Genomic DNA, 25,767 nt, shown 5'->3' on the forward strand with positions numbered 1-25,767 from the left:
GAAGGACGGATGTTGCAGGTAGAGGAACAGCTGGTGCCAGGGCAGGAAGGAGGAGTGATAGACTTTGTTGGGGGTGAGCATGAGACTTTGTCCTTCAGTCTAAATAAGTGTTCAGTCATGCAAAGGATCAAGTCCAAAGGGACGAGTCTCTAGGTATCAAGGAATATGGTTGGGGACATTTTATGGGCTGAACCAAGACTTTCTGGCATTTTGAAATCATACCAAGTAGCTTCAGACTCGGTGGCTGGGGAGGATGTGCTCGTGAAAGAGTTGTTGTTTAAGGCTCAGGCTTTTGTGCTTTTCCCTCCTCCTGTTTCCTGCAGGTGGTCAGGTTCCCAGTCCCCAAATAGGTCCCCTGTATTTTGCAGGAGGGTTTGTTGCCTTGTTAGGAGTGGAGTGGTTTTTTGTTTTTTTCTTTCACCAGCAGTTAGGAAAAAGATAGAGTGACTTCTTTCTCTACTAACAGTAGAGAATAGAATAGAGCCGTAGAATCTCATCTTGAGAGTTCTCCACCCACCAGAGAACCACTCCTATTCCTGGCCCTCCCAGATCCTGGGAACTCTCAGGCCACACAGAGCTCTATGTGAGGTAAAAAAAAAACAAAAAGAAAGAAAACAACAACAAAAACAAAAACCAGAGTTGAGTAAGATGAACTTTGTAATTGCCTTTATTTCCTTAAAGTATCTGTTTCTCCCTTCATTACTTTCCACTCTGATATTTTAGTGTTAAGTCTTGCTCTCTGGACATAGAACTCATTTCCTTGATCCTGCTGTGTTTTGGTTCCACCCATCATAACAAGGGCCTATTTTTTTCCCCTATAGTCAAAGGCCTCTGTATTTGTCCCCAGAAGTTCCACCCTGAATTGGTGCCACAGGTTAAATTTCCCTGTTCTGTTTCTTCCATGTCATCTTAGAATCTGCAGGCTTGTGGGGCTGGAAGGGGGTCCCGAGTTGCGTGCAGGGAAAGGGGAGGCCTGTGCGAATCCCATGCAGTTCTAGGCCTGTTTGCAGAAGAAGCAGGATTGTGGGCCAGGGGACCTGGGTCCTGGGGCTGGTGACTAAGCTTGACCTTGAATTAGTAGACTTGTTTCTCTAGGCCTCAGCCTTCCCTGCGGCAGAACGATGAGCTCAGGCCCTCCGGCTTGAACACCCACCATGCATTTTCTTTCCTTTTCCTCTTTGAAATCTGTATCATTCCTTCAGAGCCCAAGGATACACCATCAGATAAAACTAACTTGACTAATGTCTGTGTGAGAGGGGACCCACTCCCAGGTATCCTGTACCCAGTTGGCTGGTCTTTTAGGATGGAGTGAAGGGTGGATATTTTTGGCCTGGTCTCATTTGGGACCCTCTTTGGTGGCAGGAAGGGCAGGGTTGTATGAAATGGTGAAAGTCTCGACGAGCAGCTTAAGGAGTTTGGACTCTCGTGACTGAGGAACCACCAGCGGCTTTAAGTGGGAAGTGACCTGGTCAGATCTGTGTTTTGGGACATGTGCTCTGGCAGCTGTTATGTAGGGAGAACTGTGGCTGTGGAGCGTCCCCATGAGAGGCTGAGATCTGAACGGGGAGAGCAGAAGGCCTGGGGAACAGGGGACAGGAGAGCCTTTGGAAGACGAGCAGGCCTTGGCGAGTGACCCGAGAGGAGAGGGTGGTGAGGAGGAGGCCTGAAGATGAGGGGGAGCGGCGTCCAGTTAGGGCTCTTGGGTGATCAGATGCCACGAACCCTGAGATAAGGATGAGGGGAGGTTGTCTCGGGCCCGAGATGCTAACTCAGACCTGGAAATGTTTAGACAAGGTGCCTGTGGACTGTGCAGGTGGAAGTGCTGCCCAGGCAGTGGGAAGAAGCTCCCCAAGGAGCTGGGGCTGGAGCGAGTGAGTGGTGGAGGCTGAGGAGGGGAAGCGGGAGCGAGCCCGGGGGCTGCGCCTGTGCGGAACTGCTCGGCCTGGTCTCCTCGTCACAAGGCACAGGGCTGAGTTCCGCTCCTCATCACCCTTTCCTCTGTTGATCAGGGTGCCTTTTCAGGGTTTGGGCGAGAGAGACATTCTTAACCTGGGGGTCACTTACTACCTGCCTGTAATGTAAGTCTTTGGCAAGTGGGTGCTGTTACGCGACGAGGGGCGAGGTGGGAGGGAGGGAGAAAGGAAGAACTTCTGGAGAAAGGTGGCGGAGAAGGGCAGGCAGTCACGCACTCTAAGGCCCTTTGGCTTTCTTTACGAAACCCAGAGCACAGCGTGAATGTAAGGTTGTGTTGAGAGCACCTGTCCACGGGCAGAAGGCGGAGGGGTGAGACCAGGAGGGTGGAGAGGAAGAAGTGCCTTAGAAGGAGAAGCTAGTGGCTAGGCTCCTAGGTCTAGAAACGTCCTTAGAAGGCTCCTTACTGCTTAAAAATTTCTTGACCTGCCCATTCCTCGGGGGTAAGGCGTTTGATGTGTACATACTGCAGTAGAAACTCCTAACAGCCAGTGCATTGATTGACATTGCTGGTGACAGTACAGTTGACAACTAGTACCACTAGTCGTGTACTAATAGAACAACTGACAATCAACAAATATTGTGTGCTTACTGCAGGCCAGGCAGTGTGCTAAACACTTTAAATAACCAGATGACCTCATTTGTTCCTCACAAGGGCACATGTGGTAGGTACTTTTATGAGCCCCACCCCCTTTTTTTTTTACAGATGTGGGGACCAAGATGTAGTCTGTTGCCCAAGGCCTTGCAGCTGCAGGGCTTGAGCCAGAATTTGAAGCCAGGTCACCTGGGGGACTTTCTGGCCTGTGCTCCTAACCACTCAGCAGTCCTGTGGGGATGTGATGAGTTGGGATTCTCACAGAGTGGTGCTCAGACCGTCCGTGTGAGTGTTACCTGGGATGTTTATTAAAACTGAAGTGGGAGTTCCCGTCGTGGCGCAGTGGTTAACGAATCCGACTAGGAACCGTGAGGTTGCGGGTTCGGTCCCTGGCCTAGCTCAGTGGGTTAAGGATCTGGCGTTGCCGTGAGCTGTGGTGTAGGTTGCAGACGCAGCTTGGATCCCGCGTTGCTGTGGCTCTGGTGTAGGCTGGTGGCTACAGCTCCGATTCGACCCCTAGCCTGGGAACCTCCATATGCCGCGAGCGGCCCAAAGAAATAGCAAAAAAAAGACAAAAAAAAAAAATTGAATCACTGTTGTACATCTGAAACTAATATAATACTGTAAATCTATTATGCTTCAGTAAAAAAAAAAAAAGAGTTGAGAGTGGGTTCTGTGAATGAGCAAGAGTGAATTACCTGAGCCTGGGTGTGAGCCTGTGGGTCAGAGTGTGGGGTCAATGGCAGTTGATGGTGAGAGGAAGTGATTCAGACGCTGGGTTTGCTTTCTTTATGTTTCTGCTTTTTATGCAATGTACTAGTAACTTGTGTTGTCAGAGGGCTGATTAAAAAGATGTTAGACCTTTCCTTAATGTGGACTGAAATTTGCTTTGTTTTATTCTTAGGTATGTAATGTGTGTGAGGGTGTGGGCAGTGGAGGATGACACACCAGACCTTCCTGAGCTGTCTGAGGTCAGCTCTCAGAAATTCAGTGTTGAGTATTTAGTCATCATCACCCTTGGACTTGTGAGTAGGATCCAGGTGATTTGAGAGCGTCTATGACAGAGGAATCATCCTGTTCCGGGAAGGTTAGAGGCGCTTTGACAAGCAAGAAGCAGGCCACTGTTAGCCACTGTTAAGGACAATGGCAGTGAGAGGTCAGGGCAGTTGGAGGCCTTGTGGTATTGTGTCTAGGGAACCGTTCAGACCAGGAGATTGAACAGTAGCTAAGGGTGAGGTGGAGAGAAAGATGCACGAAAATGCTCAGAGCAACCGGTGCCAAATATTTTCTGAGGCCCCCATATTAGGCGTATGTCCCCTTGACCACACTGAGGCCCCAAGTCAACTTGGTGGGACCTGCCCTCTGTGCTGAAAACCCCCTCTGCTAAGGCTTCTTGGAGCCCTTGTATGACTTCTTTCTTCTTCAATGAATTTATTACATTTATAGTTGTACAATGATCATCACAACCCAATTTTATAGCATTTCAATCCCAAACCCCCAGTGCATCCCCCCATCTCCCAAACTGTCTCCTTTGGAAACCATAAGTTTTTCAAAGTCTGTGAGTCATTGTCTGTTCTGCAAAGAAGTTCATTGTGTCCTTTTTTCAGATTCCACATGTAAGTGATAGCATTTGATGTTGGTGTTTCATTGTCTGACTGACTTCACTTAGCATGATAATTTCTAGGTCGTCCATGTTGCTAAAAATGCCAGTATTTCATTCCTTTTAATGGCTGAGTAATATTCCATCATGTATATGTACAACATCTTCTTTATCCACTCCTCTGTCAGTGGACATTTAGGTTGTTTCCATGTCTTGGCTATTGCAAATAGAGCTGCAATGAACATCGGAGTAGATGTGTCTTTGCGCCTCGTGGTTTTCTCTGGATAGGTGCCCAGGAGTGGGATTGCTGGATCAAATGGTAGTTCTATTTTTAGTTTCTGAGGAATCTCCATACTGCTTTCCACAGTGGTTGAACCAATTTACAATCCCACCAACAGTGTACTAGTGTTCCTTTTTCTCCACACCCTCTCCAGCACTTACTGTTTGTAGACTTTTTGATGATGGCCATTCTGGCTGGTATAAGGTGGTACCTCACAGTGATTTTGATTTTCTTTTCTCTAATAATGAGTGACGTTGAACACCTTTTCATGTGTTTTTTGGCCATCTGTACTCTTCTTTGGAGAATTGTCTGTTTAGATCTTCTGCCCATTTTTTGATGGGGTTATTTGTTTTTTTGGTATTCAGCTACAGAAGGTATTTATAAATTTTGGAGATTAATCCCTTGTCAGATGATTCATTTGCAAATATTTTTTCCCATTCTGTGGGTTGTCTTTTTGTTTTGTTAGGGTTTCCTTTGTTGTGCAGAAACTTTTTAAGTTTAATTAAGTCCCTTTCATTTATTTTTGTTTTTACTGGATGTGAGAAGATGTTGCTGTTGTTTATGTCAGAGAGTGTTTGGCCTGTTTTCCTCTGAGAGTTTTATACTATCTGGTATTTAATCCATTTTGAGTTTATTTTTGTGTATGGTGTTAGGGAGTGTCCTAATTTCATTTTTTACATGTGGCTGTCCACTTTTCCCAGCACCACTTAATCAACAGGCTATCTTTTCTCCATTGTATAATATTGCCTCCTTTGTCATAGGTTAGTTGGCTGTAGGTGCATGGGTTTAATTCTGGGCTTTCTATCCTGTTCCACTGATCTATATTTCTGTCTTTGTGCCAGTACCATACAGTTTTTATGACTATTGCTTTGTAGTATAGTCTGAAGTCAGGGAGCCTGATTCCTCCAGCTCCATTTTTCTTTTTCAGGATGTCTTTGGCTATTCTGGGTTTTTTGTGCTTCCAAACAAACTTTAAAATATTTTGTTTGAGTTCTGTGAAAAATGTCCTTGGTAATTTGATAGCGATTGCATTGAATCTGTAGATTGCCTTGGATAGTATAGTCATTTTGATAATATTGAACTTTTCCAATCCATGAGCATGGTATGTCTTTCCATCTATTTGTGTCATCTTTGATTTCTTACATCAGTGTCTTATAGTTTTCAGAGTACAGGTCTTTTGTCTCTTTAGGTAGGTTTACTCCTAGGTATTTTATTCCTTTGGATGCGATGGTAAACAGGATTGCTTCCCTAATTTCTCTTTCTGATCTTTCATTGTTAGTATATAGAAATGCTGTCGATTTCTGTGTATTAATTTTGTATCCTGCGACTTTGCCACATTCATGGATGAGCTCTAACAGTTTTCTGGTAGAGTCTTTAGGATTCTCTAGGTATAGTATCATGTCATCTGCAAATAGTGATAGTTTTACTTCTTCCTTTCCAATCTGGATTCCTTTTATTTCTTTTACTTCTCTGATTGCCGTGGCTAGGACTTCCAAAACCATGTTGAACAGTAGCAGTGAGAGCAGACATCCTTGTCTTGTTCCTGATCTCAGCGGGAATTCTTTCAGCTTTTCACCACTGAGAATGATGTTCGCTGTGGGTTTGTCATATATGGCCTTTATTATGTTGAGGTAGGTTTCCGCTATGCCCACTTTCTGAAGGGTTTTTATCAGAAATGGGTGTTGGATTTTGTCAAAGGCTTTTTCCGCATCTATTGAGAGGATCATATGGTTTTTGTTTTTCGGTTTATTCATGTGGTGTATCACACTGATGGATTTGCGGATATTGAAGAATCCTTGCATCCCTGGGATAAATCCCACTTGATCATGATGTATAATCCCTTTTAATGTACAGTTGGATTCGGTTTGCTAGCATTTGTTCAGGATTTTCGCATTGATGTTCATCAGTGAAATTGGCCTGTAGTTTTCTTTTTTTGTGGTGTCTTTGTCTGGTTGTGGTATCAGGGTGATGGTGGCCTCATAGAATGAGTCTGGAAGTGTCCCTTTCTCTGCGATTTTTTGGAATAGTTTCAGAAGGATAGGTGTTAGCTCTTCTCTAAATGTTTGATAGAATTTGTGAAGCCATCTGGACTTTTGTTTGTTGGAAGTTTTGAAATCACAGTTTCAATTTCAGTTCTTGTGATTGGTCCATTCATCTTTTCTATTTCATCTTGGTTTAGTCTTGGGAGATTGTACTTTTCTAAGAATTTGTCCATTTCTTCTGGGTTTTCTATTTTTTTGGCATGTAGATGCATTCAGTAGTCTCTTATGATCCTTTGTATTTCTGTGATGTCCATTTTTACTTCTTCTTTTTCATTTCTTTTTTTTTTTTTTGGTCTTTTTGCCTTTTCTAGGGCCATTCCTGTGGCATATGGAGGTTCCCAGGCTGGGGTCTAATTGGAGCTGTAGCCGCTGGCCTACGCCAGAGCCACAGCAACGTGGGATCCGAGCCGCATCTGCGACCTACACAGCTCACGGCAACACTGGATCCTTCACCCAACGAACAAAGCCAGGGACCGAACCCTCAACCTCATGGTTCCTAGTCAGATTCATTAACCACTGCACCATGACGGGAACTCCTCCTTTTTCATTTCTAATTTTATTGATTTGAGTCCTCTCTCTTTTTTTTTTTTTTGGTAAGCCTGGCTAAGAGTTTATCAATTTTATTGATCTTGTCAAAGAACCAAGTTTTCATTTCATTGATCTTTTCTATGGTTTTCTTAGTTTCTATTTCATTGATTTCTGCTCTGATTTTTAGGATTTCTTTCCTTCTACTAACTTTAGGTCTTGTCTGTTCTTTTCTCTCTAGCTGCTTTAGATGTAAAGTTAGCTTGTTTATTTGATCCTTTTCTTGTTTCCTGAGGTAGGCTTGTATTGCTACAAACTTTCCTCTTAGAATACTTTTGCTACATCCCATAGATTTTGGACTGTCTTATCTTTGTTGTCATTTGCTTCTAGGTATTTTTATTTATTTATTTTTTGTCTTTTTTTTTGCTATTTCTTGGGCCGTTCCCTCGGCATATGGAGGTTCCCGGGCTAGGGGTCAAATCGGAGCTGCAGCCACCAGCCTACACCAGAGCCACAGCAACTCGGGATACGAGCCGCGTCTGCAACCTACACCACAGCTCACGGCAACGCCGGATTCTTAACCCACTGAGCGAGGGCAGGGACTGAACCCGCAACCTCATGGTTCCTAGTCGGATTCGTCAACCACTGTGCCACGATGGGAACTCCCTAGGTATTTTTAAATTTCCTCTTTGATTTCTTCAGTGATCCATTGGTTGTTTAGCAGCATGTTGTTGAGGCTCCACGTGTTGTGTGTTTTTTTGCAGTTTTTTTCTTGTTGATTTACAGTCATATAGCAGTGTGGTCAGAAAAGATGCTTAATATGATTCCAGTTTTCTTGAAGTTACTGAGGCTTGATTTCTAGCCCAGGATGTGGTTGATTTTAGAGAATGTTCCATGTGCACTTGAAAAGAATGTGTATTTCTTCTGCTTTTGGATGGCTGTCCTATAAATATCTATTAAGTCCATCTGGTCTAATGCTTCATTCAGGGCCTGTGTTTCCTTATTGATTTTCTGTCTGGACGATCTGTCCATTGCTGTAAATGGGGTGTTAAATTCCCCCACTATTATTGTGTTGTTGTTGACTTGTCCTTTTAAGGTTGTTAGAAGTTGCCTTATATATTGTGGTGAACCTATGTTGGGTGCATAGATATTTAAAATTGTTATATCTTCTTCTTGGATTGATCTTTTGATCATTATGTAGTGACCTTCCTTGTCTCTTAAAATGTTCTTCACTTTAAAGTCTATTTTGTCTGATATGAGTATTGCTACTCCAACTTTCTTTTGATTCCCATTTGCCTGGAATATTTTTTTCCATCCTCTCACTTTCAATTTGCATGTGTCCGTAGAAGTGAAGTGGGTCTCTTGAAGAAAGCATATATATATATATGTCTTGTTTTTGTATCCATTCAGCCAGTCTGTGTCTTTTGGTTGGGGCATTTAGTCCATTAACATTTAAGGTAATTATTGATTTGTATGTTCTTATTGCCATTTTATTCATTGCTTTGGATTTGTTTTTGTTGCTCTTTTTTCTTCCCTTCTTCTCTTGTTCTCTCCTCTTGTGGTTTGATGACTATCTTTAGTGCTGTATTTGAGTTGATTTTTCTTATTTGTGTGTGTATCAATTGTAGATTTTTGGTTTTCAGTCACTCTGAAGTTTTGATATAGGAGTCTATATATATATATATATATGAGATTGTTTTAAGTTGCTGATCTCTTAATTGCAAGTGCATCTCCAATGTCCTGCATTTGTACCCTCCTCTTCTCACGATTTCTGATTTTGGTGGTATAATTGTGCATGGATGATTTCATATCTTTACTGTATATATACCTTTACTGGTGAGCTTTGTCATTTGTGGAATTTTTGTCTCCAGTTGCAGCCTTTTCTTTTCTGCCTAGAGAAGTTCCTTTAGTATTTGTTGTAAGGCTGGTTTAGTGTTGCTGAATTCTCTTAGCTTTTGCTTATCTGTAAAGCTTTTGATTTCTCCTTCAAATCTGAATGAGAGCCTTGTTGGGTAAAGTAATCTTGGTTGGAGGTTTTTTCCTTTCATCACATTAAGTATATCATGCCACTTCCTTCTGGCCTGCAGAGTTTCAGCTGAAAAATCTGCCAATAACCTTATCAGGGTTCCCTTGTATGTTATTTGTTTCTTTTCCCTAGCTGCTTTCAAGATTTTCTCTTTGTCTTTAATTTTGGTCAGTTTGATTAATATGTGTCTTGGGGTGTTCCTCCTTGGGTTTATTTTGTATGGTACTCGTTGCAATTCCTGGATTTGAGTGAGTGATTCCTTTCCCAAGTTAGGGATTTTTTCGGCTATTATCTCTTGGAATATTTTTTCTGTTCCCTTCTCTCTCTCTTCTCCTTCTGGCACCCCTATAATATGGATGTTGGTGCATTTAACATTGTCCCAGAGTTCTCTGAGACTCTCTTCATTTGTTTTCAATCTTTTTTCTCTTTTCTGTTCTGCATCCGTAATTTCCACTAATCTGTCCTCCACCTCGCTTATTCGTTCTTCTGCTTCCTGTATTCTGCTGTTGGCTGCTTCTAATGAATTTTTTATTTCAGTTATTGAATTTTGCATCTCTTCTTGCTTAAGTTTTATATCTTGTATCTCTTTGCTCAGTGTTTCCTGGAAATTATCCATCTTTGCCTCCAGTTTATTTCCAATGTCTTGCATCATCTTCAGCACCAACAGTCTAAAGTCTTTTTCCTGGAGGCTGAGAATCTCCTGATCACCTAGCTGTTTTTCTGGGTTTTTTCTTTCTCCCTCATCTGAGTTATAGTTCTCCATCTTTTCATTTTTATAGGTTTTTGGTGTGGTGACCTTTTTACAGATAATAGAGTTGTAGCCTTTCTTACTTCTGGTGTCTGCCCCCCTTGTGGCTGAAGTCAGTATGGGGGCTTGCTGTAGGCTTCCTGATGGGAGTGACTGGTGCTTGCCCGTTGGTAGGTGGAGCTGATTCCTATCCCTTTGGTGGGTGGGGCTTTGTCTGTGGGTGAGGTTAGAGGTGGCTATGTGCCTGGGCGGGGGTCTTTAGGCAGCCTGTTTACTGATGGGTGGGGCTATGATCCCACCTGGGTTGTTGTTTGGCCTGGGGTTTCTCAGTGCTGATGGGTGGGGCCATATTTTCCCAAAATGGCCCCCTCCAGAGAAAGGCAGGGCTTTGGTTCCAATGCCCTTCCCCCACAGCAAGCCACATTCACCCCATTTTCCCAGGAGGTCCTCCAAGAACTGCAGTCAGGTTTGACCCAGATTCCTATGGAGACTTTGCTTTGCCCTGGGACCCAGTACACATGAAAGTCTGTGTGCGCCTTTTAAGAATGGGGTCTCGGAGTTCCCGTCGTGGCGCAGTGGTTAATGAATCCGACTAGGAACCATGAGGTTGCGGGTTTGGTCCCTGCCCTTGCCCAGTGGGTTAAGGATCCAGCGTTGCTGTGAGCTGTGGTGTAGGTTGCAGACGCGGCTCGGATCCCACGTTGCTGTGGCTCTGGCGTAGGCTGGTGGCTACAGCTCCGATTCGACTCCTAGCCTGGGAACCTCCATATGCCGCGGAAGCGGCCCAAAGAAATAGCAAAATACAAAAAAAAAAAAAAAGAATGGGGTCTTTGTTTCCCCCAGTCCTGTGGAGTGGCGCTCCTGTGCATGAGTCCCACTGGCCTTCAATGCCGGATGCTCTGGGGGCTCTTTCTCCCAATGCCAGATCCCCAGGTGTGGGGGCTTGATGTGGGGCTCATAACTTTCACTCCTGTAGGTGAGTCTCTGTGATATACTTTCCAGTCTGTGGGGCTACCCACCTGGGAGGTGTGGGGTTGCTTATATCATGTAATCGCTCCTACCTCTTGATGTGGCCTCCTCTTTGTCTTCTGGAGTAGGATATCTTTTTGAAAGTTTCTAGTCTATTTGGTTGAGGATTGCTCAGCATTTGGTTGTGATTTTGTTGTTTTTAGGAGAGAATTTGAGCTCCAGTCCTTCTATTCTGCCATCTTAATCTCACCTCTCTAAAGTGTCTGGGAAACTTTAAAAAAATTGCCAGTGCCTGGGTTCCACCCCTTACCAGTTAAATCAAATATGGGTGGGGCCTGATACCAGTTGTTTCTAAAATTTTCCCAGTTGTTCTAATGTATAGCTATATGTCCCACTGGATTTCTCCCTGTCTTGCCTTGTGGCATTTTTCCATTTCTATTTTGGTATTATAATAAATTATCATGTCTTATCTCCTGTCTTAGCCTTTCTGTTCCCTGGGGTAGGTGCCCTGTGTTTCTCATTTCTATATTTTTTGTGGGATCCAACACGGAGACTTGTAGCCCAGTAGCTGTGCCATAAGGATTTCATGAACGTGTAAACTGGTCGTCAGGAAAAGATTCTCAATCACAAGCAGGTTGTGTCCTGAATCTGAGGTTTACATGTTAATACCACAGGTCCCTCATCCTCCCCATGATTAGAGTTGCTGCTTGTGATGATGGGTGTGAATAACTCCTCCCTTCAGGATAAGGGAGAGAACATCGCCCCGTTTGGTATCTGTTTTCAGGCATGTTATTGGGACTACGGATTCTCTGTGTGTGTATAGCAGGGATGGGTAAGGAGACAAATCTAATTAGAACGAAGGAATATACTACTGGCAAGAGAAGTATTAGCAAAGATGGAGAAACTGGAACTTCTCTGATTGGCCAAGGGAGGCCTCTGTAGGTTCTTGAGTAGGAGAGTGAACCAGTGTTTAGGAAGGTAGTGTGAGGCAGTAGTGTGTAAGGAGGATTTCAGTAGAGAGACCAAAGCTGAGAATTCAAGCTGTGCTTCCAGCAGAGGTGCTAAGGGCCTGGGTTACTTAGGGGGATGGGAGTGGGGAGAACAACCTAACAGAGATGTTAAAAAAGAATCAACAGACTTCTGGTGATGCATTGAGTCTGGGAAAAAAAAGAGCAAGGGCTGAGGAAGCAGTGGTGTCCTCAGAGAAATGCATGTGCTGTGGGGGAAGCCATTTAGGTGGGGAGAAGTTTTGGAAGGTATTTATTTATTTAAAAAAAAATTTTTTTTTTTGGCTTTTTGCCATTTCTTGGGCCACTCCCGCGGCATATGGAGGTTCCCAGGCTAGGGGTCGAATCAGAGCTGTAGCCTCCGGCCTACGCCAGAGCCACAGCAACTCGGGATCCGAGCCGCGTCTGCGACCTACACCACAGCTCATGGCAACGCCGGATCCTTAACCCACTGGGCAAGGGCAGGGACCGAACCCGCAACCTCATGGTTCCTAGTCGGATTCGTTAACCGCTGCGCCACGACGGGAACTCCTATTTTTTAAAATTTTTATTATGATTGATTTACAATGTTCTGTCAATTTCTACTATATAGCAAAGAGACCCGTTCTTTTTCTCACATTATCCTCCATCATGTTCCATCACATGTGATTAGTTATATAGTTCACTGTGCCATTGCTTATCCACTCCAAATGGAAGAGTTTTCATTTACTAACCCCAGACTCCAATCCATCCGACTCCCTCCCTCTCCCCTCTGGCAAACACAAGTCTGTCCTACATGTCCATGATCTTTTCTGTTTTGTAGATAGATCATATGTGCCATTTTTTAGACTCCACATATCGGTGATACATGTAGTGTCTGTCTTTATCTTTCTGACTTACTTCACTCAGTATGAGAGTCTCTAGTTCCATCCATGTTTCTGCAAATGGCATTATTTTGTCCTTTTTTATGGCTGAGTATTCCATTGCATATATGTACCACATCTTCCTAATCCATTCATCCATTGATGGGCATTTAGTTTTTTTCCATGTCTTGGCTATTGTGAATAGTGCTGCAGTGAACATAGGGGTGTATGTATCTTTTTCAATGAAAGTTTTGTCTGGATATATACCCAGAAATGGGATTTCTGGGTCATATGGTAGTTCTATATTTAATTTGCTGAGGTGTTTCCGAACTGTTTTCCATACTGGTTGTACCAATTTACATTCCAACCAACAGCGTAGGAGGGTTCCATTTTCTCCACATCCTCTCCAGCATTTGTTATTTTTTGACTTGTTAGTGATGGCCACTCTAACTGGTGTGAGGTGGTACCTTACTGTAGTTTTGATTTGCATTTCTCTAATAATTAGTGATGTTGAGCATTTTTTCATGTGCCTGCTAGCCATCTGCATGTCTTCTTTGGTGAAATGTCTATTTAGGTCTTCTGCCCATTTTTCAACTGTGTGTGTGTGTGTTTTGCATTGAGTTGTGTGAATTGTTTATATATTTTGGAATTAAGCCTTTGTCAGTTGAGTCATTTGCAAAAATTTTCTGCCATTCTGTGGGTTGTCTATTTTTTTTTTAATGGTTTCCTTTGCAGAAGCTTTCGAGTTTAATTAGGTACCATTGGTTTATTTGTGTCTTTAATGTCTTTATTCTAGGAGGTGGATCAAATAAGATGTTGCTGTGATCAGAAGGTGTTTGGATGTGAGTGTCTGAGCTCTGGGAAGTGGTAGGGGCTGGAGGTATTTGTGAAGGAGCCGTCTGCAGAGTGCCATGGAAGTTGTGGAACGAGGGTGGTGTGGAATGAGACTGGCAGATCTGAATTGAGATCCGATGTGGGGGTGCAATGCACAGGTTGGGGCGTAGGAGGAGAACGTCCAAGAAGGAAAATGTTGTCTGTGGTCTCAGATGTTGTAAAAGTGAACCATGCAAGGGCAGTGAATGTACTTTTGCATTGGCCAAGAGATGGGTACTGATTTTATGCTGCTTCTGTCTTGGGAACAGAGGCAGCAGTGCAGAGCGCCAGGAGGAATCAGGTGACGGGGCAGGGGAGAGACAGCATATGTTTCAGCTGCTTGGCAGTGAAGGAAATGAGGTAGCAGCTAATTTTTGGTGGAGTTAATAAAGGAGGGTTATCCAGGTTAGAATGGATCTGACCTGTGAGGGGACAGAAGGAAGGAACGGGACACAAAGAAGAGGGCGGGTGCTAGAGAGATTTCTATATGCTTGAACCTGAGGAGACTGCTAGGAGTGAAAGCTGTATTGCTGCATCTGATTCATGAGAACATCTGTGTGGGAAATGTGGTTTATTCCTAATAATGAGGCCAGGAGATCTTTTACTCATGAAATCGTCCTGTTTCCCAGAGGAAGATAGGCAGTTTCTTCCAGGCAGTTTGGGGCTGTGGGCTGTTGTTTCTAGACAGACTCACTTTGTCAGCAGATGTGCAAAGGCATTTAGCTAATTCTCTGATCACTAGATCAATTATATGTAGACTTAGAGATGGTTCACTGTGACCCCCAGTTAAGCAAGTTCTGTTTCTTCTGCAGGTAAAGAAGACATTATGGAAAGCAGTAAAAGTGTGAGGCAGCATGTTGATGTCTGATATATAATTTTTATTATAAATATAGAGCAAATTTTACAAATAATTCAGAAGCAGACTTAGCCAGGCAAAATTAAATTACACAGAATAGCACAGATGAGAGGAGGTGCATACAGTCTGTGTCAGGGTTAGAAAACCCTGAAAGAGGTACTTGAGTACAGAGACCTGCCATCCAGCCCTCTTTGAGGGGGTCATTTCCACACAGCATGAGATCAGCTCATGGATATGGAATAAAACCTTTCTCTCGGAGTTCTCGTTGTAGCCCAGGGGAAATGAATTTGACTGGGAACCACGAGGTTGAAGGCTCAATCCCTGGCCTCGCTCAGTGGGTTAAGGATCTGGTGTTGCCGTGAGTTGTGGTGTAGGTCACAGATGCAGCTTGGATCTGGCGTGGCTGTGGCTGTGGCTGTGGCGTAGGTTTGCAGCTGTAGCTCCAATTAGATCCTTGGCCTGGGAACCTCCATATGCCCTGGGTGTGGCCCTAAAAAGCAAAAAAACCCAACAACCTTTCTCAACAACCCCGAGGAGCTTCCATCTGTGCAGAAGGCTGAGTGACAGGAGGACGTGCTTCTCTTTCTCCCTCCCTTCCTTTTCTGCTGACACACTGGGTCTCATAGGTGCCAGGGCAGAAAACAGATTGCAGAGGTTATTCAAGAAGCCTAGGGCTGAGTTACATCCCTCCCCTTGGGTCCTAAGGAGCATCAGCACCAGTGCAGCTTTCTAGGTTGCAAACAGCACCAACAGCATGAGTGGTAGTTTCCTTCAGGGCGCCCCCACTTCTCAAGGACCAAACACAGCTTAGCAGAGGCCAAGGTTTCCTGAGAAGGTGAGTGGGTTAGACGGATGGAAATGCACAGGCAGGGACATGGATCATGGTGGTGCTGATAATTGGTCTGATGCGTAGAAACTGAGTGAGATCCATTTCTGGCCAGGAATGTAGAGAACAGCTGCTTCCTATTTTCTGAGTGGAGCCCCTGATGTAAAAGGCTTGAGGGGCTCCTGGCCAGAGGGACTTGGAGGGTTTGAGGGGCTTCTTTCCCTAATGCAGTCAGATTGGCTTACACAGGTAACTAAGTAAACATAACCCCTTTCATGTAAATAAGCAGTTACAAAAAGTAAAATGCCTCATAAGAAGGGAAAAAACCCAATACCCAAATTGTGATTTCTTTAACAATTATCTAAATAATCTCTGAAGGATAGCTTTCAGATTCCTTTCCCAAATCCCAGCAGACTGTTTTTGTTATGAGCTGACTGTCCCCTAAAGCAGTAATGTCTCCCTCTATGGATATTTCCTGGAATAAAGCCCATAAAGTTATTATAATATACTTATATATATATTTTTTGCATTTTTCATTAGGAACCACTTATGGATCCTGACAAGTGGTTTTCTAGTTGCCTTTTTTTTTTTCTTTTTCTTTTTTTTAGGGCTGCACCTGCTATATATGGAAGTTCTCAGGCTAGGGGTCGAATTGGAGCTACAGCTGCTGGCCTACACCACAGCCAAAGGAACTTGGGATCTGAGCCATGTCTGTGACCTACGCCCAGCTCATGGCAATGCTGGATCCTCAACCCACTGAGAGAGGCTAGGGATCGAACCTGAATCGTCATAGATTCTTGTTGAGTTTGTTAACTGCTGAGCCGAGAAGGGAGCTTCCTCTAGTTGCCTTTTTTTTTTTTTTTTTTTTTTTTTTTGGTCTTTTTGCCTTTTCTAGGACCACTCCCACGGCATATCGAGGTTCCCAGGCAAGGGGTCTAATCGGACCTGCAGCCACTGGCCTACACCACAGCCACAGCAATGCTGGATCCTTAACCCACTGAGCAAGGCCAGGGATAGGACCTGCAACCTCATGGTTCCTAGTCAGATTCGTTAACCACTGTGCCACAATAGGAACTCCTTTTTTGTTTGTTTATTTGTTTGTTTGTTTTCTAGTTGCTTTTAATAGATTCTCTGAAGATAGACTTTCCAAAGGCCAGGTGGTATTCTAGGTGAGCAACAAGGTGTTTAGGCCCAGGTCCTGAAAATAGATAACCTTGACAGCGGACAAAGGTGTAAAATTTACAGTCCCAAGTTGGTATTTCCCTGTGGTGTTGAGTTCACACCAGGTTTTGGAGAGCAAGGAGAAGCTTTTCCTCTTCCTTTTTCTCTCCTCATTTCTTCCAGAAATGGCACGTCTTCCAGTGCAAAAGGACATAACTCTTAAAGTTATGCCAAATTCAAGTTAGACTCCAGTAGGACAGGGCTGAGGTGGGAAGGAATGAGTGTGTTCTGAACAGGCAAGTTTAAAACCAGTTTAGGTCAGGAAATGGGGAGGGGCAGAGGCCCTGGCACCTCTCTCCCAAGGTCTGCTTTGCCGCATGTCACTGACAAGGACGGTTGGGTTTCCTGCAGACCTCCTCCTACATGTGCCTTTTCATCTACTGACACCGAAGGAGGAGGCTGTGACTAGGCAGCCTGGATGAGCCTCACTGGGGAATGAAGGGGGGGAAAGACCCTCTTCCCATTTTCCCTGAGGGGAAAGGGGTCTCCTGGGGATGGGGCTGAGAAGCTTGGAATAAGTCAGCAGTGCATCAAGCAGGACTGGCTGCATTTCTCTCTCTCTCTTTTTTTTTTTAAACTTCTGAATGAATCGTTTCTGTGGCTATTGGAGATGGAGGTGCTAAAGTAGATTTCTTTGATTCCTGGGCATTGAGGTTCAGGGAAGAATAGGCACCTTCATCGATCTGAAAGGCATGAGCAGCAGTCAGTTAAATCAGTGTCACAGCCTAGGCCCTCACCTTGGCTAGTGTGATCCAGCTCCACGTGATTTCACTACTTTGAGACTTTTGGCTTCAAAGAAGGGCTTTTACTAGCCATCGTCTCTGCTTGCTAACATCCTATTGAATAATCACTAGAAAAGATAGATAATGGAATTCTCCAGTGGAATACCATGATACAGCAATAAGAACAAAAACCTTAAAGACATCAACAATATGGATGAATCTCAAAAAAAAAAAAAAAGTTTTGAATGAAAGAAGCCAAGCACATGTAAGGACATACTGTGTTTTTCACTTATGTAAGAGCATAATCAGACAAACTAATCTAGTACATTGGAAGTGAGGATAGCAGTTACTCTTTGCAGGGGAGTAACTGGATATCTTTTTTTAGCTGGAGAATGACATGTTTTATTTATTGATTTGGATGCTTTTTACATATATTTTTCAACTGAAGATTCATAGATTGTTAAAATATGATCTAAGCACTTTTCAGTATATATAGTTCAGTATACCTACTGAAAGGTCAGATGAGAAAATTCAGTAAAATTAATAGACTCTAAAGGAACTAAGACCTCAGACCCATTAGAATGGAAACTATTATTTGACAGGAAGAGCAGGGTCAGATTTCAGGCACAGGAAGGAGGATAATCTAGTGCCTTCCTTGCACTGGACATTGTGCTGGGTGCTTTACATTTGTTATGTCATTTAATTACTTGAACTTCTTTTTGAAGTGGGCAGCAAGCCCATTTTATAGATTAAAAAAGCTAAGCATCAGAGAGGTTAAGTTACTTGCTCAAGGTCATAGCCAAGATTCAAATAGGGTGGGAAAAATTTCGAAGTCAACATTCTTGCATGAGTTAGACTCTTGGGAGTGATTAACCAATAATTCTTTGATGCTGCAGTGAGGAACTTTGGCCTATACTTGATCTCACATTTGTGTCTTCAAGAATAACCCATTCTAAATGGAGATATTTCCTTGAGAAAAGGAGCTAATGAAACTGGCAGTACTTACCTTGTTAGGTGAGTTGTTGACATGGCTGTGACCTGGGGAAGCAGAAGAAGAGTTATCAGCCCATGAAAATGCAGAGCTGACTTGTGGCCTCAGAACGTGGTGTTCCTAAGCTGTTGTGACTTCTGGCTGAAGGAGGTGGCAGGTGGTGGCAGGGTGGGGTGTGGGGTGGCCCATGATCATTTAAGGAATTTCCTTCCCTCAGTCTGTGGTCCAGACCCCAGGACATTAGACCAAGGAGGGGTTGGCAGCTACAGGAGGCCTCTGTGGGCTTCTGAAGATTTCTTCCAGTTTACAAGGCCTGAGTGTTGCCCAAGAGTGTTTCTCAGCAACAGGCCCCAGGGTCAAGGAGGGGCATTAAGGCCCACAGCACCCCGAGCAGCAAAGGCAGGGAAAGTCTCACCAAAGGAGATGCCTGCGTCCGTAACAGAGGCAGGAGGGAAAGGAGCAAGGATGAAGAATGGCTCCTGTGAACATGTCCATGTCATGGCCTTCCTGGCTTGCCTGGTCTGGTGGGAGTGAGTGTTCTCCCGGGGCTGGGTCTCAGGGGAATCTTGCTTGGCAAGGAAGGGTGTGAAAACCCATGACAAATTAAGGTTGGGACACGGAGATCCCTTCTAAAAACTCAGAAGGGAGGGAGATATTGGGAATCAGGATTTTCGACTGGGGCAGGGCATGTGGTGAGTGAGCGGGTTTACTTACTTACTATGGTTGAAGTCTGGGGATTTGTGCTCTGTGATATCATGCCGGTCACTTGCCCTAAATAAATGTGAGACACTGTGACTGACATTTATTTGCACCTTGAATTAGGAAGGACACTGTCAGCGTGATTCCTTGGGGCTCCTCAACGCTCATTTACACTCGGTTGGTACTCTTGCCTCTGAGGACCTCCTTCAGTCTACAATCATCCCTTCTAGTGTTTACTCCTTTCCTGGTTACTGGCTGTTCACATTTAGGGCCTTTCACATCGACTGCTTCTGAGCCTATTTCTACCCTGACACCTTTCCTCTTTTGTCGGTAGATGGCTGGTTGTTTCTCAGTTTATTTATTGCTCAAGTGCCTTTGATTGTTTCTGCCTTTTCTTAGGTTCTCTTCCTGTCCTATCGCTCCCTCCTTCTGCTACTATTTTTGAGAGCAGACTACTCCCTTTCTGTGATCCTATTTTAATTTCTTCTTTACTTTTCCTTTTTGGATCTTGGCTTTACTCACTGGGGACAGAGGAACACAACTGGCTCTGCCCCCTCTAAACCAGAAGGGGATGGAAATAACCATGTCCAAGTGAGAGTGGGGCACAGGAAGCATGAAGACCAGGGAAGAAGAGGAATTAATGCCGAGAAGCAGGGCTTTAGGAAGAGTGAGAAGCAGGTCCAGGCTCAGAGACAGGGATGAAGTTTCCTTCCCTCTCCCAAGCATGGCAGTTAGGTTTAGAGAAACAAAACAAGAGGAAATGCATCATACCATTTGGTCTATATCACACACAGAATATACACCAAGGCTCCTATCAGAGCTACCCCAGCCAGGGCTCCAGTCACGATCCCGGCAACAGCACCACTTGAGAGGCCAGTTGCTGAATCATCTGTCATAGAAATAAAAGAGAAGAATGAATGAAGGTGGTATTATTTTACAAATGGAGATGCTTTGGGAAACAACTGGCAACATGAGGGTGTACCTACTTGCTCCTTCAAGGAATAAATTTTCTGTGGGAAGGTTGCTGAGAGGTGATTAAGCGACTATATTCTTGTGTTTTTTTTTCTCTCTCTCTCACTGTATTTTTAGGTTGATGTTCACTTGCTTAAATTTCCACCACGCATTTCTGCACTCAGATATTTTTGAAGTAAGAGGAGCTGATGGCTAGTTTTGTATAACTTCCCACCTTTTGATGGTTACATCTTTTTCTGGGTACTAAGTGTTGTAGCCATAAATATGTGCCTCTCAGGTGTCTTGTGGTGGGGACTTAAATGATGGAAGGGCCTCCGAGTTCACTACCCCTTTGCAGAGATACCACCTTTCGCATACGCATCCAGCAAGGATGTGAAATCAATCCCAATTCTTGAGAACTGAACTCCCTCCAAGGGTGATTTTAGCACCAGGACTCCCTGTCAGCTTTGCAGACACCCTCTTAAACTGCACTGCAATCTAAAACTTCCTTCCTTCTTGTTCTTCTTCACAGACATCAGATATGTATGCATCATGGTCTGAGGACCCTCCCAGGCTCCTCCCACTCCTGCCCCACTTTCCTTCACAGGCATTTCCCCCAGTTAATGTCTTGTATATCTAATCCCATCTTGGCTGCATCTCACAGAATGTAAACTGTCATATCAGACATGAAACTATGCACTCAACTCCTTTTTTCATCTCCCATATTTAGTCAGTAATATGTTCCTTTGGGTGTTTTGTATTATGCCTCTCTTCCCATCAATATATAATACCTTTTGCATCTGGTTATTCTTTTTTATTTCTGTTGCCCTCACTAATCAGCTCAAGTTTGAAGATTAATGCTGATGCTGGCTATTGTTATGAGTTACTATTATGTACCCTGCTCTGTGCTATACACTTTCCATATATCTCATTTAATTTATATAATAACCCTGCCAGATTGACATTATTTCCATTGTACAAGTGAAATACCTGAGGCTTTCAGTGGTGAAAAAACCTAGTAATAGCTAATAAGAGATGATTTAGAGTCAGGTAGTCCTTGACTCTAAGAGTACCTGATTTTATAGAGCCTCATGGTAATAGTAATAATAGTATCTAACATTTATGGAATAGTTCTTCTGTGTATGGCATTTTGCTAAGAGTTTTAATTGACTATTACTTTAATGTGTGAAATAATGCCTTGAAGCCGGTACTTTCATTTTGATTTTCTTTTGAGGTGTATGAGGCTCAGAGAAGTTAAGAATCTTGTGGAAAAAGTTTATAATTATACATGCTTACATTTAAAAAGAATTATATCAGATCAGGAGTTCCCGTCGTGGCATAGTAGTTAACGAATCCGACTAGGAACCATGAGGTTGCAGGTTTGATCCCTGCCCTTGCTCAGTGGGTTAACGATATGGCTCGGCTCCTGCGTTGCTGTGGCTCTGGCGTAGGCCAGCGGCTACAGCTCCGATTTGACCCCTAGCCTGGGAACCTCCATATGCCGCGGGAGCAGCCCAGGAAATGGCAAAAAGACAATAAATAAATAAATAAATAAAAAATAAAAATAGATAAAAAGAATTATATCAAATCAACAACCAAACTTTACAACTTAAGGAAATAGCTAGCAAAGGAAGAACAAACCAAACCATAAGCTAGCATAAAGAAGGAAATAATAACAATTAGAGTAGAAAGAAATAAAATAGAGAATAAGAAAATAATAGAGAAAATCAATAAAACCAGAAATTGTTTCTTCAATAGAGATTAACAAAATTGACAAAGTGTTAGTTAGATGGATCAAGGAAAAAAAAATGGAAGATTCAGATTACAAAAATCAGAAATGAGGGCATCCCTGTTGTGCCTCAGTGATTAACAAACCCAGCTAGTATCCATGCGTACTCGGGTTCAATCCCTGGCCTCACTCAGTGGGTTAAGGTTCTGGCTTTGCTGTGAGCTGTGGTGTAGGTCACAGATGTGGCTCGGATCTCACATTGCTGTGGTTGTGGTGTAGGTCCAATCTGACCCCTAGCCTGGGAACTTCCATATGCTGTGGGTGCAGCCCTAAAAAGACAAAAAGACAAATAAATAAATGAATAAATAAAAACTGAAAGAAAATGAGAACAATCTCATTAAAGAAAAGAATTAAAAAAAACAGAAATGAAAGTGAGACCATTACTACCAATTCTCAGGAAATACGAATTACAAGAGTATTATGAATAATTGTATGCCAATAAATTGCATAACTGGTGAAATGGACAAATTCTTAGAAACACAAAAGATACCAAGGCAGAATCATATAGACATGAAAAATATAAATAGAACTATAACTATGAAAGAGATTAAATCAGTTTAAGCATTGGGCAAAATTCAAAATATGTTCATTGTAAAACCCTCTAGGAATAGAATGAAACCACCTAAACAAACGGAGGCCATATTTTGAAACCTGAGTCTAACATCATTCTAAATTTGAGAAGTAAAGTTTTTCCACTAAGATCAAGACCAAGATAAGGATGCCTGCTTTTTATACTTCTATACAAAATAATATTAAAAGTAATAGGCAGGAGTTCCTGTCACGGCACAGTGGAAACAAATCCGACTAGGAACCATGAGGTTGCGGGTTTGATCCCTGGCCTCACTCAGTGGGTTAAGGATCTGGAATTGCCATGAGCTGTGGCATAGGCTGGCAGCTGCAGCACTGATTTGATCCCTAGCCTGGGAACCTCCATATGCCTTGGGTGTAGCCCTAAAAAGCAAGTAAAAAAAAAAGGTGCAATTTTCACTTAAAATAAAAAATAAAAAAATGAAAAAATGCAGATATAAAAAATAAAAGTAATAGGCAGACCAATTAGGCAAAAAAAAAAAAAAAAAAAGAAAAGAAAAAAGAAATAAATGACATTGAAACTGTAAATTAGGAAGTAAAATTAACTATTTCCAAATGAAATCCAGGTGATCCTTATATAGAAAACCATAAAAATCCGACAAAAAAACCCTATCAGGACCAATAAACAAACTTGGCAAAGCTGCAGGATACTAAGCCAACATATAAAAACAGCAGTATTTCTATACATGAAAAATGAACAAACAATATTAAAAGGAAATTTTAAAAATTCCATTTACAACAGGATCGATAGGAATAAATATTTAGGAACTAACTTTACAAGGTAGTTGACAGATTTGTACACAGAAAAACTAAAAAATAATTTTTAAAAAAGACATTGTGAAAGAAATTAAAGAAGACATAAATAAATGGAAATATGTCCTGTGTTTATGGACTGAAAGACTTAATATTGTTTAGATGACAATACTAAGGAGAGTGAGTGTATATATATATATAGGTAATGATTGCACAACAATATGACTGTACTAATGCCACTGAGATATAAACTTAAACGTTATTTAAAGGATAAATCTTTTTGTTTGTTTTTTTTAGGGCCACACACCCAGCATATGCAGGTTCCCAGGATAGGGGTCGAATTGGAGCTATAGCTGCCGGCCTACACCACAGCCGTAGCAACAGGGGATCCGAGCCACGTCTCCGACCTACACCACAACTCACGGCAACACCTGGATCCTTAACCCACTGAGCAAGGCCAGGGATCAAAACTGCCTCCTCATGGATGGTGGTCAGATTCGTTTCCACTGAGCCATGATGGGAACTCTGAAATGCTAAATCTCAAATTTTTTTCCATGTAAAAAAAGTGTAACATAGAAAAAATAATGTGCAAGGTCACAGATTAAATGCCAGATCCAGGATTAGAAACTAAGTATATTTGACTTAGAGACTGAGTTCTTACATTTTATCATTCTGCTTACTGTAATGGTCTCTTAAGTGATACTCTGTTTAGCACATCACTGGTAGAATCATCCAGGGTATGAGGCATGAGGCCAGGGGTCACTTACATTTCACATCCAGCCTGAGGGGGTCACTTTTGCTGGAATTGCCCAGGTGGGAGGCCTCGCACTGATAATGCCCAGCATCCTCCCTCCTGACGGGCTCTATGGTGAGGGTGCCGTTGTCCTGGGACAGCTCCATCCTCTCTGTGAGCAGTAGACTCTGGCCATTGAAGAACCAGGAGATGGCGACCCCGGTGTCATTTGTGAGGCATTTCAGGACCACGGTGTCCTCGTGTTCTGTGACGGTGGTGTTGTTGGCTTCGATGATGGGCTTTGCCACTGGGTCTGTGGAGAAACAGAGGAGGTGACTAAGTTCAACTAAATAAAGGCCTTATTATATGAAAAGCCCACAGCTAGCATCACAGGCAATGGTGAAACACTGAAATCTCTACCTCTATGATCAAGAAGAAGACAAGGATGTCCCTTTCACTACCACTCTTTAACAGAGTACAAAAGTTCAAGCCAGACAGGTAAGAAAAAGAAATAGAATGAATTTAAATTGGAATGGAAGGGAGTTCCCATTGTGGCACAGCAGAAACGATCTGATTAGTAACCTTGAGGTTGAGGGTTCAATCCTGGCCTCGCTAAGTGGGTTAAGGATCTGGCTTTGCTGTGAACTGTGGTGTAGGTTGTAGATGCAGCTCGGATCCTGCGTTGCTGTGGCTGTGGTGTAGGCGAGCAGCTGTAGCTTGGATTTGACCCCTAGCCTGGGAACTTCCATATGCCGTGGATGTGGCCCTAAAAAGCAATAATAAATAAATAAATAAATAAATAAATTGGAATGGAAGAAGTACTATTACTTCTGTTGGCAGATGGCATTACCTTACATGTAGAAAACCCTAAAGATTGCACCAAAATAACCTGTTAGAACTAATGAATGATTCAGCAAAGATGCAGGATACAAAAACAACATATAACAATCAGTTGTGTTTTATACACTAACCATGAACTATACAAAAAAAGAAATTAAGAAAAAATTCTCTTTACAAAAACATCAAATGGAGTTCTCGTCGTGGCTCAGTGGTTAACGAATCTGACTAGGAACCATAAGGTTGCAGGTACGATCCCTGACCTTGCTCAGTGGGTTAAGAATCCAGTGTTGCCATGAGCTGTGGTGTAGGTTGTGGATGCGGCTCTGATCCTGCGTTGCTGAGGCTATGGTATAGGCTGGCGGCTACACCTCCGATTCAACCCCTAGCCTGGGGACCTCAATGTGCCACGGGAGCGGCCCAAGAAATGGCAAAAAGAACAACAACAACAGAAAAATCAAATAACATAAGCTACTTAGGAATAAACATATCTGATGAGGCCATAGACTTGTCCACGAAAGTCTAAATGTTGCAGGGATATTAAAGAGGTCGCAAAAAATGGAAAGACATCCCATGTTTGTGGATGGGAAGACATAAGTGGTTAAGATGAAAATACCACCGAAAGCGATCCATACGTTCAATGCAATCCCTGTCAAAATTCCATTGTCTTTTTCCCTTTTCTATTTATTGGAGAATATCTGATGTCAGCGACTCTCCCTCTCTTCCTCACGTTTTCTCATCACACATGCCAAAATGCATGTGCTTCTTGTTCATTGGTATATCTGATCACTAGGGAAATGAAATTGAAACCACAAGGAGATACCCACCTTACACTCATTAGGAGGGCTATCATAATAAAGAGAGAGAACAGCAAATGTTGGCAAGGATGTGGAAAAACTGGAACTTTTGTGCATTGCCGGTGGGAATGTAAAAGGGTACAACCACTGTGGAAAATGGTATGGCAGTGTGTCAAAGGACGGAACAAAGACTTACTATTTGATCCAGCAATTCCACTTCTGAAGTATTAGCGATTATTTCTACTCAAGATAATTGAAAGCAGGGATTTTTTTTTTTTTTTGGTCTTTTTAGGGCCACAGCCGTGGCCTATGGAAGCTCCTAGGCTAGGGGTCAAATCTGAGCTATAGCTGCCAGCTTACACCACAGCCACAGCAATGCGGAATCCAAGCCGCTTCTGCGACCGACACCACAGCTCACGGCAAAGCCAGATCCTTAACCCACTGAGCGAGGCCAGGGATTGAACCAGCATCCTTATAGGATGCTAGTCTGGTTCTTTACTGCTGAGCCACAAGGGGAACTCAGAAA

At 43.1% G+C, this 25,767-nt stretch overlaps 1 protein-coding gene across 7 annotated transcripts in view; it reads right to left on the minus strand.

Moving 5' to 3' along the window:
• LOC102158679 (carcinoembryonic antigen-related cell adhesion molecule 5-like) overlaps positions 1–25,767 on the minus strand; it is a 193,596-nt gene that overhangs the window by 47,887 nt on the left and 119,942 nt on the right. For 2 of the 7 annotated variants that reach the window (XM_021094464.1, XM_021094466.1), the window contains one exon: positions 23,642–23,920. In XM_021094464.1, the coding sequence (XP_020950123.1) occupies positions 23,642–23,920 (279 nt within the window). Of the gene's footprint in view, positions 1–16,235; positions 17,065–18,109; positions 18,142–18,808; positions 18,866–19,564; positions 19,683–23,641; positions 23,921–25,767 lie in introns of those variants that run through there. The other 5 variants (XR_002344670.1, XR_002344669.1, XR_002344671.1 and 2 more) reach the window with 5 other exon arrangements.

This window comes from Sus scrofa, chromosome 6 (genome assembly GCF_000003025.6).
Source record: "Sus scrofa isolate TJ Tabasco breed Duroc chromosome 6, Sscrofa11.1, whole genome shotgun sequence".
Taxonomy (NCBI): Eukaryota; Metazoa; Chordata; class Mammalia; order Artiodactyla; family Suidae; genus Sus; species Sus scrofa.